Source organism: Orcinus orca, chromosome 13 (genome assembly GCF_937001465.1).
Source record: "Orcinus orca chromosome 13, mOrcOrc1.1, whole genome shotgun sequence".
Classification (NCBI taxonomy): Eukaryota; Metazoa; Chordata; class Mammalia; order Artiodactyla; family Delphinidae; genus Orcinus; species Orcinus orca.
This window is the reverse complement of record NC_064571.1, coordinates 5,786,528-5,803,687: the sequence shown is the minus strand read 5'-3', so window position 1 is coordinate 5,803,687 and position 17,160 is coordinate 5,786,528. Positions and strand designations below refer to the sequence as shown.

The window sequence follows — 17,160 nt, the reverse complement described above, 5'->3', positions numbered from 1 at the left end:
TTTAGAGGAAAAAAAATGTTTTTTTTTAAATAAATTTTACAAGCCTGAGTTTTTTTCCTCCTTTCATTCCCAGGAGGAAAGTGAAGGGATGGGGGCGGGGAACTGACCTGCTCAGTTCTGCTATTAAGATCACGAGCTCGCGATTCGTACCACCTGCGTTCCTCCTCCGGGCGTGGAGACCGTCCCAGGCCCGCCCGGCCCGCCCCGTTCACCCGCCCGGCAGTCCCGGATTGCCAGAGCCTCCCGAGCTGCGCCCCACCGTGGGCCGGCCGTGTGTCCCCAGCCGCGACACCACCTGGAGCCTCGGGCGCGTCCAGATGGCCGGGGCGCACCCGCTGTCACCTGGCCCCGCACGACGGCCCCGCTCCTCCCCGGGCGGCCCTCGCTCCAGCCGGCGTCTCTCCTTCGCTTCCCGAGCCAAGCCTGGCCTCCGGGCGGTCACCGGGCCAGGCGGCGAAGGCACCTGCCCCGCCCGGGAAAATGCACGAGCCCGCAAGTCCCTTCTGCCACCACCTCGACGGGAGCTTGCAGGAGAGAGGCAGGAGAAAGGAAAACAAGCCCGAGGCAGGGCCGGCCCGGCGTCTCCCACAAAACCGCCACCTGCGCCGCAGCCCCGGACTGGGGCCGCGGGCCTGGCGGGGAGCGAGGTCCGGGCCCGGCCGTTGCGCCCACCCGCCCCGGCGCTCCCCTTACCCGTGAGCCGGCCGCCCCCCTCGCCGTGGCCGCGGCGCCGCTGCAGGATGAAGTAGCAGCTGCTCTTCTGAGTCACCCAGAGCTTCAAGGCGTTCTTCAGCAACACCTCCTCGGGCTTGAGCCACATCGCGGAGGTCCGGCCGCGCCCGCGGGCCCCGGCTCACATCGCCCTGGCCGCCGGGCCGAGCCCACTCGGGAGGAGGAGGAGGCGGCGGCGGCGGAGGGGAGCGCAGCCAGCCGGCGCCCTGCGCTCGTGAGTCCGGGGAGCGCGGCGGGCGCAGCTCGCCCCTCGCGGCCCGCGCAGCCAGCGCGCAGGCCCCGCCCCGGCCCCGCCCACGGGTTCGCCTCGCCCCGCCCACCGGCCGCGCCCCGCCCACCCCGCCGGCTCCTGCGGCGCCGCCAGGGTTTCCGAGTCCCGGCGGCTCCAGCGCAGTTCCGGAGTGGAGGGAGGAAGTCCAATCCCGGCTGCCGGGCTCCCCGCCTCTCCCCCTACGCTCGCGGGGGGCGCCGCGGCCCCTCTTCTCTCCAACGCCCCTGCGGGGAGACAGCCCGGAGAGCAGCAGGAGGAAGAGGAGGCGATGGTGAAAAAGACATCTTGTTGTCCCAGCTGCAGTTTGCCGAGCTAGGGCATTTATCTTAGGGGGGACAGAATGCACCCCAGGAAATCCACGTGTGTTTGGAATAACACGGCACTTAAAATAACAAGAAACGTTTTTACAAATAACCAAAAAACAGCGTTAAAAGCTAAAAATTATTTTCCGAATTTTTTAAACGCTGAGCGTACGTTTTCCGTGATCTCACGAGGGATCCCTCGGAGCTGCTGAAGAAGCGGCGATGTTGTAGGACCCTGCGGCAAGGTTCACACCAAACTCAACACCGGACGCCCCTCGTGGGCACAGAAGATGCCGATATTAGGGCTCCCCTGCAGGTCCCCTACCCAGGAACGAAACCAGGCACGCTGGTTCTCAGAGAATTGAAAAGCTGGGAAGTATGGAGTAGGTGATAATAAAGAAAAGCTATAGCGAATATGCAGGTAGGGCTTTAAAAGTATTTCCTCAAAGCGTGGTAGAAATAGACACGTGGACGCTGGCCTTGAACAGCTGAGGGGGACTCCGAGGCGTCTCCTCAAGGAAGCAGTTAAATCCAACATCCTAGAAAGAGAGGGAAAGAAACTCCAACATGACCCTCGGGTTTTGACAAAGGGACCCCTGACAACATGTGACTTAATTAGGACAAAACTGAAGTAAAGCTCCCACAAGATTCCTGGGAACTGAGTAGAACTGCTTCACTGGAGGCCAAGGAATCTGTCTGTAGAGGATCAGAAACCCATATCTGACCCAGCATGTGAGAAGCCAGGTAAGAGCCCTGTGCCCAGGACAAACGGGACCGCCCACCCAGGGGGCAGGGGCAGCTGTGGTCCAGAAGTGCAGGCCATGGACAAATATCCCCTGAGCACAACTGAGGGAGGGAGTCAGCTGTTCTCAGGGGGACTTGGGTGCCGCAGAGCGCTCAGGGTGGGCAGGGATGACTAGAAAATATTCCTTCCAGGAATAGTTGCCGGCACCCACCCCCGACGGTCAGATGCGCTGCCAGGCCCTGGAACTGCGGACATGAGTGGAACAGGGTTCCCTGCCCTGAAGGACTCAGGTAGGAAAGCAGGCACAAAGTGTCATGGGCGTCGTGCTGGGGACAGTGGGGTGCACAGAATGAAGGGTCAGTTCCTCTGGGAGGGGACTGAGAAAACCCCGCAGAACAGCCGTGGTTTGACTGGGGCTTGGAAAATGAACGTGTTTGGCGCAAGGTCAAGTCGGGAGGGCAGGTCTAGTGAGCAGATCAGCACATATGTCTTTGTGGTTTAGGGCATACCTCTAGGGACAGACTGCCCTAGATCAAATCCCATTCCTGCTACTAGTTCACTGTGCAACCTTGACCTTGGGCAAGATAGGAAACTCAGGGAGTCTCAGTCTACTCAGCTCTAAAATTGGGATAATCATAGCACCTCCTTTATAGGTACTATCCAGTGTATAATATATTCAAGTGCTTAGAACACACATAATAAATGTCAGCTATTATTACGAAGTGTACAGAAGTTCTTGGAAGTGCAACAATCCACATATACACTCACCCACATTTTAAACATTATTAAGCTCTTAACATCTGCCAAATAGTAAATATAAACTGTATGACATTAAATCATGGAAAGTGATCTGTGAAAGCAGCTGGGACAGGATGGGAAGGGTCCTGTGGGGTATGGTGCACTGACCTCTCTCTCCTCCCACCCACGAGGCTCCTGCCTGTGCCCATTAGCCAAGGCAAATAGAAGCCAAAAGGCAAGGGAGCCCAGGCGATGCCGTCTGTAGAGATCGGGCTCCTGGGCACAGGGCAAGGTGAAGGTTGGAGAGGGGAACTGGAGGGGCCAGTGGAGAGTATCCAGCACAGGTGGTAACAGCTTCCCACTGTCACTCATCTCTGGGCACTCAAGGTTGGTGTTAGGGGTGTCCCCCAAAACACTCATACGTTGAAGCCCTAATCCCTAGTATCTCAGAATGTGACCTTATTTGGAAATGGGGTCATTGAAGGTGTAATTAAGTTACAATGAGCTCGTTAGTGTGGACCCTAATCCAGTATGACTGGTGTCCTTATAAAATGGGAAATTTGGACACAGACAGGCACAAAGGGAGAACAGCATGTGAAGATTACATGTGAAGATTGGAGTTAGACTATCACAAGCCAAAGAACTACCAGAAGCTAGGAGAGAGGCCTGGAACAGATCCTTCCCTCAGAAGGAACCAACCTTGATCTCGGATTTCCAGAAGTGTGAGACAATGTCTGTTGTTAAGCCACGTACTTCGTGGCACTTTGTTATGGCAGCCCTAGCAAACTCATACAGGTGGCTTCCTAATCTTGCCCATGCCTGCTCAGTAGCAGGTCTCTTGAGTTGGGTTCTGTTTCCTGCCAGGACCTTGACTGATGCCAGGAAGGTCCCTAGCACACACAGTTCCTCAATATGGAATTCTGGCTGGGCTACTCACATATTTGTGCATGCATTGGGAGCAAAAGGGGTGTGCTAATCTGCGACATAGCGGCCACAGGATTACTCAAGTGAGCCCTGGTGGTAGTGTGACGGGCAGATAGGGGACAAGGCGTGGAGGGCCGTTGCTGCTGTTACACTGATTGCTATGATAATGATGATAATTACAAAGAGTGTAGAGTGAGATGGCTGTTTCTGACTGCCCTGAAGAGTTTTTTTTTTTTTAAATAAGCATGAAGTTTTAAATTTCAATCTCAATATACAGATATGGTGACATTCAAAGAATCCTTTATAGGGTACAGCTGCAGGACACACAGGGGTCATCCTCAGATCCTAAATATAATTGTTCAGGTTACAAAGTTGTTGCAAAGTTGGGGGGGGTGGTTTACTGAAGTATAGTTGATTTACGATATTGTATTAGTTTCAGGTGTACAGCACAGTGATTCAGATAGATAGTTATGTCCATTCTCTTTCAGATTCTTTTCCCTTTACTGCAAAGTTTAAGTGTTCAACCTCAGCAAATTCTCTTGCTAAGATTAGGACATTGACCACGAAGGAGCAGGACCATAGATTGTGATGGGAATATTTGGGTGGACACAGACAAAGTGATAATTATGTAATGCCATAGAGGTGTCAGCTAACGCTACAATGGCCATCATATTGCAGTATAAATGTATCAGATCAGTATGTTGTACACCATAAGCTTACACAGCATTTTATGTCAATTATATCTCAATTTTTTAAAAAGTTGAATGCAGAAACTCAAAGAAATGAAGAGGAGACAGAGAACAACAGAATTAGAACATATATTGACAAAATTATCCAAAACATTATCAACAAAATTTATTAAAACAAATGTGTAATAGAGGGACTTCCATGGTGGTCCAGTGGGTAAGATTCTGCACTCCCAACGCAGGGGGCCTGGGTTCGATCCCTGGTCAGGGAACTAGATCCCGCGTGCATGCCGCAACTAAGAGTTCACATGACGCAACTAAGTAGTCCTCATGCAGCAACTAAAAGATCCCACATGCCACAAGTAAAGATCCTGCATGCTGCAACAAAGATCCCGCATGCCTCAATGAAGATCCAACATGCCACAACTAAGACCCGGTGCAGCCTAAATAAATAAATAAATAATAGAGAAAACAGATAAACCCCAAAGTTGGATATTGAAAAATTAATACACTCTCTAGAAAGACTGATCAATAGAAAGAGAAAGAAAGAGGGAGGGGGGAAGATTCAAAATAGAGCTTCATAAATGCAAATAAAAAACATAATTGTAGATTCTAGAGATGCTGAACAAACAATACTAATATATTATTAAATTTTTTTAAAAAGCTGAGCTCCCGAACCCCAAGCCTCCCCTGCCTACAGAAGCAGCCCCTCTTCCCCTGTTTAAGGAAATTAGCAATCACTCACAAGAAGACCTTTCACCTGGGGCCTTTGTCTCCCATCTGGATGCCCGTTCTCAAAACCTGCCCACACTGCACCTCATTGACTCCGGGCCCATAGCAAGAATAAACTCCCAGCTGAGCCCAGAAGAAAACCGCAAGGTCTGCTGGGGACGAGGTGGAGGTAGATTATACACCAAGGAAGTTGGAATATCTTGCCCATGTGTATTGAGAGGAAGCTGAGGGTCATGTATGGGAATGGAATCTACAGTGTTACACCAAGAGGGATGAAATGTAAGGTTGGAATCAGCAAGATTTACAAACGTACATACACTCACTCGGGACTCCTCATGTAATGTGTTATATTCAGCACATCTGAGTGGCTCTAAGGTTTGATTCCTTGGTTTATTGAAGCCTGGATTTAATAATGGCCTAAATTCAATGAGGATCAGATGCTAAAACTTCTCTGGCATATTGTAGACTAAGGAAAGGGTTTGAAGGCTTAGGAGATTAGAATGTTTGAGTTGATATATTATATGCAACCTACTCAACCAACACCCCACAAGCATACCATACCCCTGGCCATCAAGACCACCACCCTACAACCACAACATGCATATTCATCAAGACATTGAGAAATGTGGGAAACTTCTTCTAGTAATGGCAGTTAAAGACCAATCCTCCTGCCGAAAACCACCATAAAAGCTGGACAAAGTATTGTTTTTAAATCTGTTTCTTCAAGTCATGAGAGAACTGTGGCAGCAAGGACTTGAGGTGGCAAGAATCTGAGGAGGTGAGCCAGACATATGATCAAGTTCTTCCCCTCTAAGTATTTGCAGATTCCAAGTGGCAGCTCAGAGACTAAGAAGCCAAGCACACCTTCTGGACATTTACAGGGCCAGAGAGATAAAAACTGGAGTTAGGATCCCCAAAGCGTTACATCCTCAGAGTAGAGAAGACCCAGAAGAAGACAAGCCTTCACAAAGACTAGACCTGCCAAGCCCACAAGCATCCCAATGCCTGATTCAAATGCTTCCCCCAACCTTAATGACCCACCAGGAGCAAAAGTAAATTCTCCCAATAGATGATAACACCATCCAAAGACTCACTTTTTTTCCATGGTCTTTCATACTCCACATTCAGCATCAATACATTACCAGGCATAAGAGGAAACAAGACCACATGACTAAAAATCAAGAGAAAAGAACAAAACCTATTAGTAACAAATTCATGAAATAGCCAGATATTGGAGTTACCAGATACAGAGTAGAATATATGTAAATAATAAGTTCAAGAATTGCAATGAAAATATAGAGAATTTCAGCAAAGAAGTGGAGATATATATATATATATATGTGTGTGTGTGTGTGTGTGTACACACACACACACACAGAGGTCAAATAGAAATCCTAGAATGGAACAATACAATACCTGAAACTGAGAACTCCACACATAGGTATAACAGTAAATCACACAAAGTGCATTGGTGAACTGGAATATTAAAAGAAAATAGCCAGAGATTTCTCCCAAGAAGATATGCAAATAGACAATAAGCACATGAAAAGATGCTCACCATCATTAGCCATCAGGGAAATGCACATCAAAGCTACAGTGAGATACCGCATTGCACTCACGAGGATGGCTGTAATTAAAAGAAGAAAAAACATGGACACTAACAAGTGTTGGTGATACTGGAACTGTCATACATTGCTGTTGGAAATGTAAATGGTGTAGCCACTTTGAGAAACAGTTTGAAAGTTCCTCAAAAAGTTAAACATGAAGTTACTATTGACCCAGCAATTCTACTCCTAGGTATATATACCCAAGAGAATGAAAACATTGAAGACCTATGTTCTGGATTCCCTGGGTGGTCCAGTAGTTACGAATCCGTCTTGCAATGCAGGGGACACCAGTTCAATCCCTGGTTGGGGAACTAAGATCCCACACGCCACGGGGTATTACTAATCCCACATGCCACAACTACTGAGCCCGTGCTCTGGAGCCCACGCACCACAACTAGAGAGAAGCCTGCGCACCACAACGAAGAGCCCACTAAGACCCAACGCAGCCAATAAATAAATAAATAAATATTTTTTAAAAAAGAAAGAAAACCTATGTTCACACAAAAATTTACGTGCAGGTTCATAGCAACATTACTCGTAATAGTTAAAAAGTGGCAACAACCCGAATGTCCAACAACTGATGAATAGGTACACAACATCTGTTATATCCAAACAACAGAGTATTATTCAGCCATGAATGAAGTACTGGCATATGCCTCAATGCAACATGGATGAATCTTGAAACCCACTATACCAAACGGAAACCAGACATGAGGAAGCACATATTATATGATTCCATTTATATGAAATGTCCGGAATAGGCAAATCCATAGAAATGGAAAGTAGATTAGTGGCTGCTATGGGCTAAGGGGAGGAATGAATGGGAGAAATTAAGAGTAACTGCTTTATGGGTACAGGGTTTCCTTTGGAGTGATGAAAATGTTTTGGAAAATGGGGTGATGCTGGCCTAACATTGTGAAGATACTGAAAACCACTGAATCGTACACTTTAAAAGATAACGTGTAGGGCTTCCCTGGTGGCGCAGTGGTTGAGAGTCCGCCTGCCGATGCAGGGGACGCGGGTTCGTGCCCCGGTCCCGGAAGATCCCACATGCCGCGGAGCGGCTGGGCCCGTGAGCCCTGGCCGCTGAGCCTGTGCGTCCAGAGCCTGTGCGTCCAGAGCCTGTGCTCCGCAACGGGAGAGGCCACAACAGTGAGAGGCTCGCGTACTGCAAAAAAAAAAAAAAAAAAAAGATGTAGAAAATGGATAGTAATACAAACAATTCTTGTCCAAAGCAATGCAAATAAACTTCGGTCCGTAGAGATACCCCCTCTAGGATATTAATCAGTTTTGCATGTTAGCAAATTCACTTCAGCATTCTTCACTAATATCTGCGTCTGTACCTATTTCAAATTCTCCTTTGAACTAGTCTTAACATCTTACTGGTTTCATCATTAATTAATGAGTTGAATAAAATTGTTGGTCTGTGTTCGTTTTATGTTTGCAATAAGAGGTATGCTTTTAACTTTTTGAAAATTATACTTTAGCAATTAGAAGAAGGGGGACGTGATTGCTAGATGCTGAAATTATTTCCCTATAGTAGAAAGATGGAAAGTGGAAAGAGAAGTTAAGACAAGAGGAACTTCAAAGATACTTGTGCTCCCCTACACAGGATACAAACACCCCACTAAATATACTGCCTGGCCTTAAGAAAAGATGCTAGTCCCTTAGTCTAACACCCTTGGCAAAGCATATCTGTAGATGCAGGCCTGGTCTCTGACACATGTCTGTGCTCTGAGAGCACCCAAACCCCAGTGGCCGTCTGCTCCGCTCTGACTGGCCATCTGACAAAACATGGGGACACCGGCACAGAAGCGTGCCCTGCTGTGTAATGATGGGAATTAAGAAATGAAAGCACGCGGGCTTCTCTGGTGGTGCAGTGGTTGAGAGTCCGCCTGCCGATACAGGGGACGCGGGTTCGTGCCCCGGTCCGGGAAGATCCCACGTGCCGCGGAGCGGCTGGGCCCGTGAGCCATGGCCGCTGAGCCTGCGCGTCCGGAGCCTGTGCTCCGCAACGGGAGAGGCCACAACAGTGAGAGGCCCGCGCACCGCAAAAAAAAAAAAAAAAAAAAAAAAAAAAAAATTAAATGAAAGCACGCCACTCATCAAAACTTCATCACCACGATTTGCTTAGATTTAGGGTCAGGTTACGGTTAGAGCTAGGGTTTTGTCAGGTGGCTGACCAAATTGGCCACAGGTTTGTTAAGAAACACTAAAAGCCTCTTCTCCGGGAGTGGAGGGAAGCTGCATGTACAAGTCCATCTGTCATCATTGCTTCTACTTGGGGTTGGCTCTGGGCTGGGAATCCTCTCTAGACCCCCAGCCCTGACTCCTATGTCCCTGCCAAGACTGCCATGTCAGTTTCCTTCTCACCTCCTCTCTTGCCCCTTGATCTTCCCTTCACACATGCAATGGATAAAAACTGAAAACGAAAGAGGAATTGGAAATGAAAAACTGAATATTTCAGGACTTAGACCTGAAGCACTGAGGAAATCCTAAGAGAACATGTTTGGTTTCTGTTCACAACCATGCTATTTAATTCTTAATAAAATTGTCAGTTTTGTTATCTATAACCCTCCATTAGTTTCCAATTAGATACTAAATGTAATAGTTTAAAATTTTTAATCCTAAACAATATATGTTTGTGAAATTACTGGTTTTCTTTTTTTTTTTCTTTTTTTTTTTTTTTTGCGGTACGCGGGCTTCTCACCGTTGTGGCCTTTCCCGTTGAGGAGCACAGGCTCCGGACGCGCAGGCTCAGCGGCCATGGCTCACGGGCCCAGCCGCTACGCGGCATGTTGGATCTTCCCGGACCGGGGCACGAACCCACGTCCTCTGCATCGGCAGGCGGACTTTCAACCACTGCGCCACCAGGGAAGCCCCTGGTTTTCTTTTGAACAGTACTTCCGGTCCTCCTATTTGACTTGACTGTTGGCTCACATATTTAGCTTTATGACTTCTCCAAATCGTGACTTTGTTTCCTCTTGGATCAGGAATCCTGTGAAGGGTGGCCCTGTCCTTTAGGGCATGGATTGTATTTCCACTCCTGACTGCCCATTTGATCTTAGCATGCAGTGAAAGCCCCCCTGTGCTTGTCCGCATATTCCTATAACACTGCCTTCTGCCCCGTGGGCTCAAAGCCCTGCTCACAGTCAGTCACAGAATATGTTCTAGATCAGTTGAGTCAAAGAACATTCAGTGAGAATGTTCAACAGGCTAGCGCTGTCTGAAATTCCTGGGATGCAAAGATGAATGAATTTAATATCTGCCTCCATATCTTACCAAGGGGACATTCCCCCAAGGGAGAAAGAACACAGGAGGACCGCTATGCATTAAGTACAGTGCTTGCTGTATTTCCAATGTCACTCATTTTTCACAATAAATTTGAAAAGAAAGTAAAATGAGTCCCACTTTACAGATGAGGAAACTCAGGCCCATAGAAAACTTTAGTACTTGCTAATAGCACGTATCTGGTAGGTGGCAGAACCAGCATTTGTTCCTAGGCTTTTCTGAATCACAAACTAACACTTTCTCCGTTAATGTGCACTTAGTTGATTTCAGTCTGATTCATAGAAGAGTAACATCACTTTTTTTCCTTACCATTACTTTCGTTGAAGATTAGATCCATCACCCAAGTTCCATGGGCTTCAAAGAAGGCAGACCTGGATTCCAAATGCTGCTTCCCCATTTCCCAGCCGTGAGACCACAGGCAAGTTCCTTAACCTCTTACAGTTTCCATTTCTTGATTGGAATATGCACGTCTCACTGAGATGTTACAAGGCCTAAATAAGGTAAGCTAAGTCTCACACCTACTACAGGGCTTGCCCCACGTACATCTTCCAAATGGCAACTGTTATAATCACCTCTGGGTTAATCCCACCCTGGCCCTGGCCACACGTGCGACATCTCTTTTCTCTGCCGGCAGTTCTGAAGGTGCTTTCAGGTGGTGAAGACATTCTCTCAAGCACAGGGGAGCATAGAACAGCAGAGGCCACTGGACTCATTTTTCACTTTTAAATCCAGGAAAGGAGGTTAGTAAGTCACAAATCATGACCTAACCACATGAACCACTATTGAAAACAGACCTTAGTCAGTGTGGTCATACGTAACTGGTAGATTCTTTTTTGGTAAATGTCAGTACCCACCACTGGTTTGAGATAAGTCAGGGCTGAGGGTCCCCCCACCCCACCCCCAGCCCCATACACTTAACAAAAGGTAATTTGTTTGAATGGAAGCAAGTCACAGACCAAACGCAAACATGTATTGAACATAAAAAGAAAGCCCAATATAGTCCTACACCGTGTTTTGGGTTTTTTTTTTTTCCTGAGATTTTTTGGCTGTGTTGGGTCTTCGTTGCTGTGCGCGGGCTTTCTCTAGTTGTGGCGAGTGAGGGCTACTCTTCGTTGCGGTGCGTGGGCTTCTCATTGCGGTGGCTTCTGTTGTTGCGGAGCACAGGCTCTAGGCATGCTGGCTTCAGTAGTTGTGGCACACGGGCTCAGTAGTTGTGGCTCGCGGGCTCAGTAGTTGTGGCTCGCGGGCTCTAGAGCGCAGGCTCAGTCATTGTGGCCCACGGGCTTAGTTGCTCCGCGGCATGTGGGATCTTCCCGGACCAGAGCTCGAACCCGTGTCCCCCGCATTGGCAGGCGGATTCTTAACCACTGCGCCACCAGGGAAGCCCCTACACTGTGTTTTTTAAGCTCCCTAAGTCTCAGGTCTCACCGCACCTGGCATTATATGTTAATGTCAAGACAAAACCACAACCATGTCCCAGAAGTAATTCCCTGGTTGGCATCAGTCAACCAGAATCCTCTGAGTCAGAAGTTGGACATAGGACCATTCAGTTCAAGCCTTAGATACCGTTCCAGGGATGAGAGGTGAAGGGCTTGCTAAATTTTAGCCCACCTATCTCTCAAACGAAACGAATGTCAACAATAAAATCACTTTTCTAACACCCATTGGACCAGTTAACAAATTCTCTGTTGTGGATTAGAGAGAAAGACAGCTGGAGTGTGGGCATTTGATTATATGCTCCCTAGCCACCCCTGGCGTGTGTATCTGTGCTTAGCATTAGGGTGTCTGATGCTGTATCTAGAGTGAGGATTAAAATATACATATATATATATTTTTTCAAGGTAAGTTACTGCCAGCACTACAACCACTGTCTGCCCTCCGAGGACCACAGGACTCTACGGATCTGTGGCTTAGTTAGAATACAGCCATCACGACTTCACTGGCGGTCCAGGGGTTAAGACTCCATGCTTCCACTGCAGGGGGCTTGGGTTCGATCCCTGGTCGGGGAACTAAGATCCCTCATGCTGCGCTGCATGGCCAAATAAATAAATAAATAACATAAAATAAAAGCAGCAGTTTAAAAAAAAAAAAAGAATGTAGCCATTAAAAGCACCCTCTTCAGGGACTGGTGCAGCGGGAGGGTCCTGGCATCCCCTTCTAGACTCTAGGACAGTTCATCTAACCTCTGCTTGCATTTTCCCCCCTATGTCTGTACTTACATAAAGAATGTTAACATGTTTGGAAAGAGTCCAACCAAATACAGTTCACGTCCATCTCCTTAGAAATTCCCCTCGTAGGGACTATGCAGCCTCAACCAGATCAGACTCTTCTCCCTGGAAAACTAAGGCACAAGAATGAGGCCAAAAGAGACAGGAGAACTAGGGAGGGAGGGAAAAGTAAATCTTATGTTCTTAGCGTTTTTTGCATTTCAAAAAAAAGTTATAATCGGAGACATTGTATCAAATGGCAGTGCTTGTGAGTCCGCACATGTGCCAATGAAAATTACACAGTTAGGAAATGTACAAAGGAGCCATGTCCTGTTCCAGATTCTTTCCCTACTTTGCAACTGGTTTGTTTCATTTCCTTATGAGACAGAGAACCTATACTAATAACCCCCACAAAATAGATGGTCCTTTCATTTACACCACAATAGTATTAAATCAAAGGACAAAGCCTTGAAACACTCTAATGAGCTCTGAAAGATTGCTGATCTACATCTGATACATACTCTGCCTTCTATTTCAATAATAAGCTTCTTAGTAGAAAGAGGATTCTGATAAATTAGAAGAATCTCCGTAAACTAGAATCCTCCCAAGGTACAAATTATACTGTTCTTGCTGAGTCCCCATGATTTGGCTTAAAAATGTTTTCTTTGCCTATTCATCCACCACTGGACCAATAAGAGTAGGGGTCCTCCTCTTATCCTGGCATGATTTCTGATTGGTACTCACTAGATTACATTTCGAATCCCCCTCTTTCACTTCATCACCACTATTGATGTTAACAAGGCCCCACTTTCAATGAAAGCTAAAATTTAAGGATTCCATTTAAAGGGTATAGCCCCACAAGCAAAAAAAGACCTTTGCTGAGGCACATCATCCTGCTATTTCAGAGGACCCAGGGTAAAAATAAGACCCTAAAACCTTCCAAGGAGGAGAAACAGATCACAAACAAAAGAGGAGGAATCAGAGCAACATTACACTCCTCAACCACAACACTGGAAGCTGGCAGACAGTGGAACAAGACCTTCAGAAATCTGAGAGAATGATCTTAGACTAGGAATATTATACCCAGCCAAACTATGAATCCAGTATAGTGTGTTAATCCAGTAAAGACAAGCTCAAATATTTCAAAAGCTTTGCTTGCCACATATACTTGATCAGGAAATACTGAAAATTGTGAAAAGAGGGAGGAAATGGGAGCCAGGAAATAGAAAACTCAAGAGAGGGGAGTCAAAGGGAACTCTCCGGACAAGGGTCAAGGTGGTCCCAGCACAGCAGTCCTGCATGGTGCAGGCAGCCCGAGGCAGCAGGACACTTAAGAACCTAAGGACCATCATCTGATTGAAAGGAACTGGGTTGAGAGTAGCTTGATGGCTCCGACAGAGGGTTTGAGAAAGAATTTACATTGAACACCTAGAAAACTAAGCCAATTTTTTAAAGTTAATTGTTTTTGGAGTATAGTTGCTTTACAATGTTGTGTTAGTTTCTACTGTGCAGCAAAATGAATCAGCTATACATATACATATATCCCCTTTTTATTGGATTTCCTTCCCATTTAGGTCACCATGGTGTGTTAGGTAGAGTTCCCTGTGCTATGCAGCAGGTTCTCATTAGTTATCTATGTTATACATAGTATCAATAGTGTATATGTGCCAATCCCAATCTCCCAATTCCTCCCACTCCCCCTTTTCCCCTTAGGCTAATTTTTAAAATGAAGAAATGTTTAACACAAGGGGGATTAAATTTTACAAAGAGAGAGATGTAATCATATATAATTATGGCTTGGCTGTGATTAATTAAAATAACATACTTATATTATTGTATATAATAATATATAATATATATGATTAATATATGCTTGATTATATATTAAAATAACATGCTTATATTATACTTTAGTATTAATTTAATCAAAATAACATAATCACTGAGTGTTGATTTTAATGAAATATAATATGGCTGTGGTGGGAGGATGTGGGGCCAGTGTAGAGTTTCGTGGAAAGGGAAGGGTAGAAGAACTTCTCATCTTTCATGATAGGAAGTGAATTGATAATATATACGTTAAAAATAAAGAATTAGCAGTATAAGCCTATTATTTAAAAATAGGGATGTAAATAGCAGAAGAAAGTGCAAAAAGAGTTGAAAGAGGTTGTCTCTGGGGAGTAGCCATGACGGGTGGGGGGGATGGAGCATAGGGGGATGTTGTTATAAGTTTAAAGAAAGATATGTCTTATAAAATTATGTATTCTGTTAAATATCGGTTTTGTTTAATTTTAAGGAATGAGCAGGAGTTAGAGAACGGGTAGAATGAATTTAGGAAAATCACCTTTAGAGATAGGAATGATTAATTTAATTCCTGATGGCCGAGGCCAATAATTTCCTCAGTTTACCAAGACAAATAGCCAACCTCAAATGATCTATTTCCATTGCTGAGAACGTGGGAAGATAGGCGACCAAAATCCACAGACTCCTCCCCGTCACCTAGCAACTCCAAGGAAGCACTTCTGGCAGCACTGATTCCCATTTCTTAGGTTAGTGCACCCAAACCCTATCCCAAGGGACTGGGCATTGTTTTAGATGCTTGGAAATGAGCCAAAGAGATTACCAGGGGTTCCTTTCCAGCACACTAGCCTTGGCATTTCCTTGTTTTATAAGTCCATAGGAACAGAGGTTAACTTGTAGATTTTTCTCTAGTGGAAATGCAAATTAATTTCTCTCCCATGGAACAGACAACCCCAAAGGCTTTGAAAGGCTTATGGCCCTGTTGGACATTATCCAGTTCTGTGTCCAAACTAGCAATGTATTAAATTGCCGATATAGCCCGAGTTTGGCAAATGCTTGTAGCATCTGATTAGTCACAACGTCTTAATTGTTCCCTCATTAACTGAGTTGACTAAGTCTTTGACATTTTCATTTTATATTTGCATGAGAGTAATGATGTTACCTTTTGGAAAATTATACTATAGCAAAGACTAAAATGAAACCTGTAGAAACATTTTAAAAGCTCCTCTTCTGAAATTAGAAAGGATTAAGACACATGTTAAAAGACGCTCAACTTATTAGTAAAAAAGTGAAACGCAAATTAACTTGACATGTTTATTCCCATCAGATTGGCAAACATTCACATGTGTCAACGTCAAGTGTAGGGATATAGGTCCTCTCATACATAGCTGGTGAGATTACAAATGGATGACGTCACTTTGGAGACCAGTTTGGCAATATCTATTAAAATTTAATAGGGGAAAATTAAATAGATAAAAAATAAAATTCCTATTCCTGGAACGAGCCCTTCAACCCATACTTAGGAAAATCAAGACATTTCTTTTAAAAGCAATTAAGTAGATGGAACTGATGGGGTCTTATCTTCTTTGGTCTTCTGATTGGAGGTAACTGCTAGGCTCAGTCAACCAAAAACAAGTATTTCCAGGGAGAGCCTTCTAGACTCATAGGGTGGGCCCAGTCTTCACAGACATGACAAAATAAATGGGACTAACACAAAATCTTTTTCAAAATGAAGCTTGGAGGCAGCGACTTCTCTTAGAGTCTAGAGGAAAACAAAATTATGCTCTGGTTGGTAGGAAAAGCTTTTCCCCAAGCAGGTGCCCCTGGAGCTGGGACTTTGAAAGGCAGGACGGGGAGAGGAAAGCACAGAGTGGACAGAGCCAGGAGGCCTGGCTGAGGAAGGCCTGTGGAGGAGGGAGAGCTTGAGGGCAGGAGAAGGGGATGGCTATTCCTCCATCCACTCACCTGCTAACTGACAATGTATTTCCTCATTTCGTTCATTCATTATCTTTTCGTGTATCTCAGTCTGTTCGGGCTGCTCTAACAAAAATACCATAGACTGGGTGGCTAATTAACAACAGAAACATATTTCTCACAGCTCTGGAGGCTGGGCAGTCCAAGATGATGATGCCTACAGATTCGGAGGATTGGAGTCCTGCTTCGTGGATGGCAGTCTTTTCACTGTGTTCTCACTTGGCAGAAAGAGCAAGGGGGTTTCCTGGGGTCTCTTTTGTAAGGTCACTAATCCCATTCATGAGGGCTCTACCTTCATGACCTGCTCACCTCCCAAAAGCCCCACCTCCTAAAAGCAACACATTGGGGAATAGGTGTCAACATATGAACAGGGGGGTGGGGGGCAACAGAAACATTCAGTCTATAGCATTGTGTTTTTGAATTAGATTGCAAGTTCCTTTGTATTACCGTGATTATTCTTATGGGATAAACAAAGATCGAAAAAACATACAAAGTGTCCTGCTTTGCTAGGGCTGCCATAACAAGATACCACAGACGGGTGGCTTTGACACAGGAGCGAAGGGGTCAGAACACAACCTTTAAAACAATGACATAGCCCTTGAGGATACAGCAAAAACTGGTTAGAACCAACTAGGTCCAAGATGGCGGAAGGTTCGCCTTCCAGTAGATTATGAGCCTCACTGTGCGCTCACTCTAATATTATACGTTAGCTAAATGACACACCCACAGGTGCCATGACAGTTCTGAGGCCGACCATAAAAGGCCAAAAAGTGGGCGGTGGCCCAATTCCCGGAAATCCCCACCCCTTCCCCGAAATAGTTGGAATAATCCCCCCACTCATTAGCCTATGAAATTACCCAGCCCATAAAAACTAACCACCCCATATTTCAGGGACTCTCGCCTTCTGAGACAGACCGCATTCTGTCTCTGGCATGTGTCTCTCTCTAAAGAAATCCACTTCTTACCTATCACTTTGTCTCTCACTGAATTCTTTCTGCAGTGAAACATAAAGAACCTGAGCTTCATTAAGTCCTGAGGCCAGGTGTGCGATCTCAATGAAAAGACAGTGGGTTCAGGTCCCAATCTGGGTTCTGGCCAGGTTTGAGTCCCGGCCCATGGGTTCAAGTCACAATCTGAGTTGTGCGGTTTCAGCT

At 45.9% G+C, this 17,160-nt stretch overlaps 1 protein-coding gene and 1 long non-coding RNA gene across 9 annotated transcripts in view; one reads left to right on the top strand and one right to left on the bottom strand.

Annotated features, from left to right (window-relative positions):
- TBC1D8 (TBC1 domain family member 8) overlaps positions 1-980 on the bottom strand; it is a 121,157-nt gene extending 120,177 nt beyond the window's left edge. For 3 of the 8 annotated variants that reach the window (XM_033401763.2, XM_033401761.2, XM_033401764.2), the window contains exon 1: positions 694-976. In XM_033401763.2, the coding sequence (XP_033257654.1) occupies positions 694-820 (127 nt within the window). In that variant the 5' untranslated portion in view covers positions 821-976. Of the gene's footprint in view, positions 1-693 lie in introns of all 8 variants that reach the window. The other 5 variants (XM_033401766.2, XM_033401767.2, XM_033401762.2 and 2 more) reach the window with 5 other exon arrangements.
- A 176-nt stretch (positions 981-1,156) lies between these two features.
- Positions 1,157-11,251, top strand: LOC125960832 (uncharacterized). Its single transcript, XR_007470900.1, has 3 exons — positions 1,157-2,049; positions 2,242-2,340; positions 10,355-11,251. It is a non-coding gene; the product is annotated as an uncharacterized LOC125960832 (long non-coding RNA).
- The last annotated feature ends 5,909 nt before the right edge of the window (positions 11,252-17,160 follow it).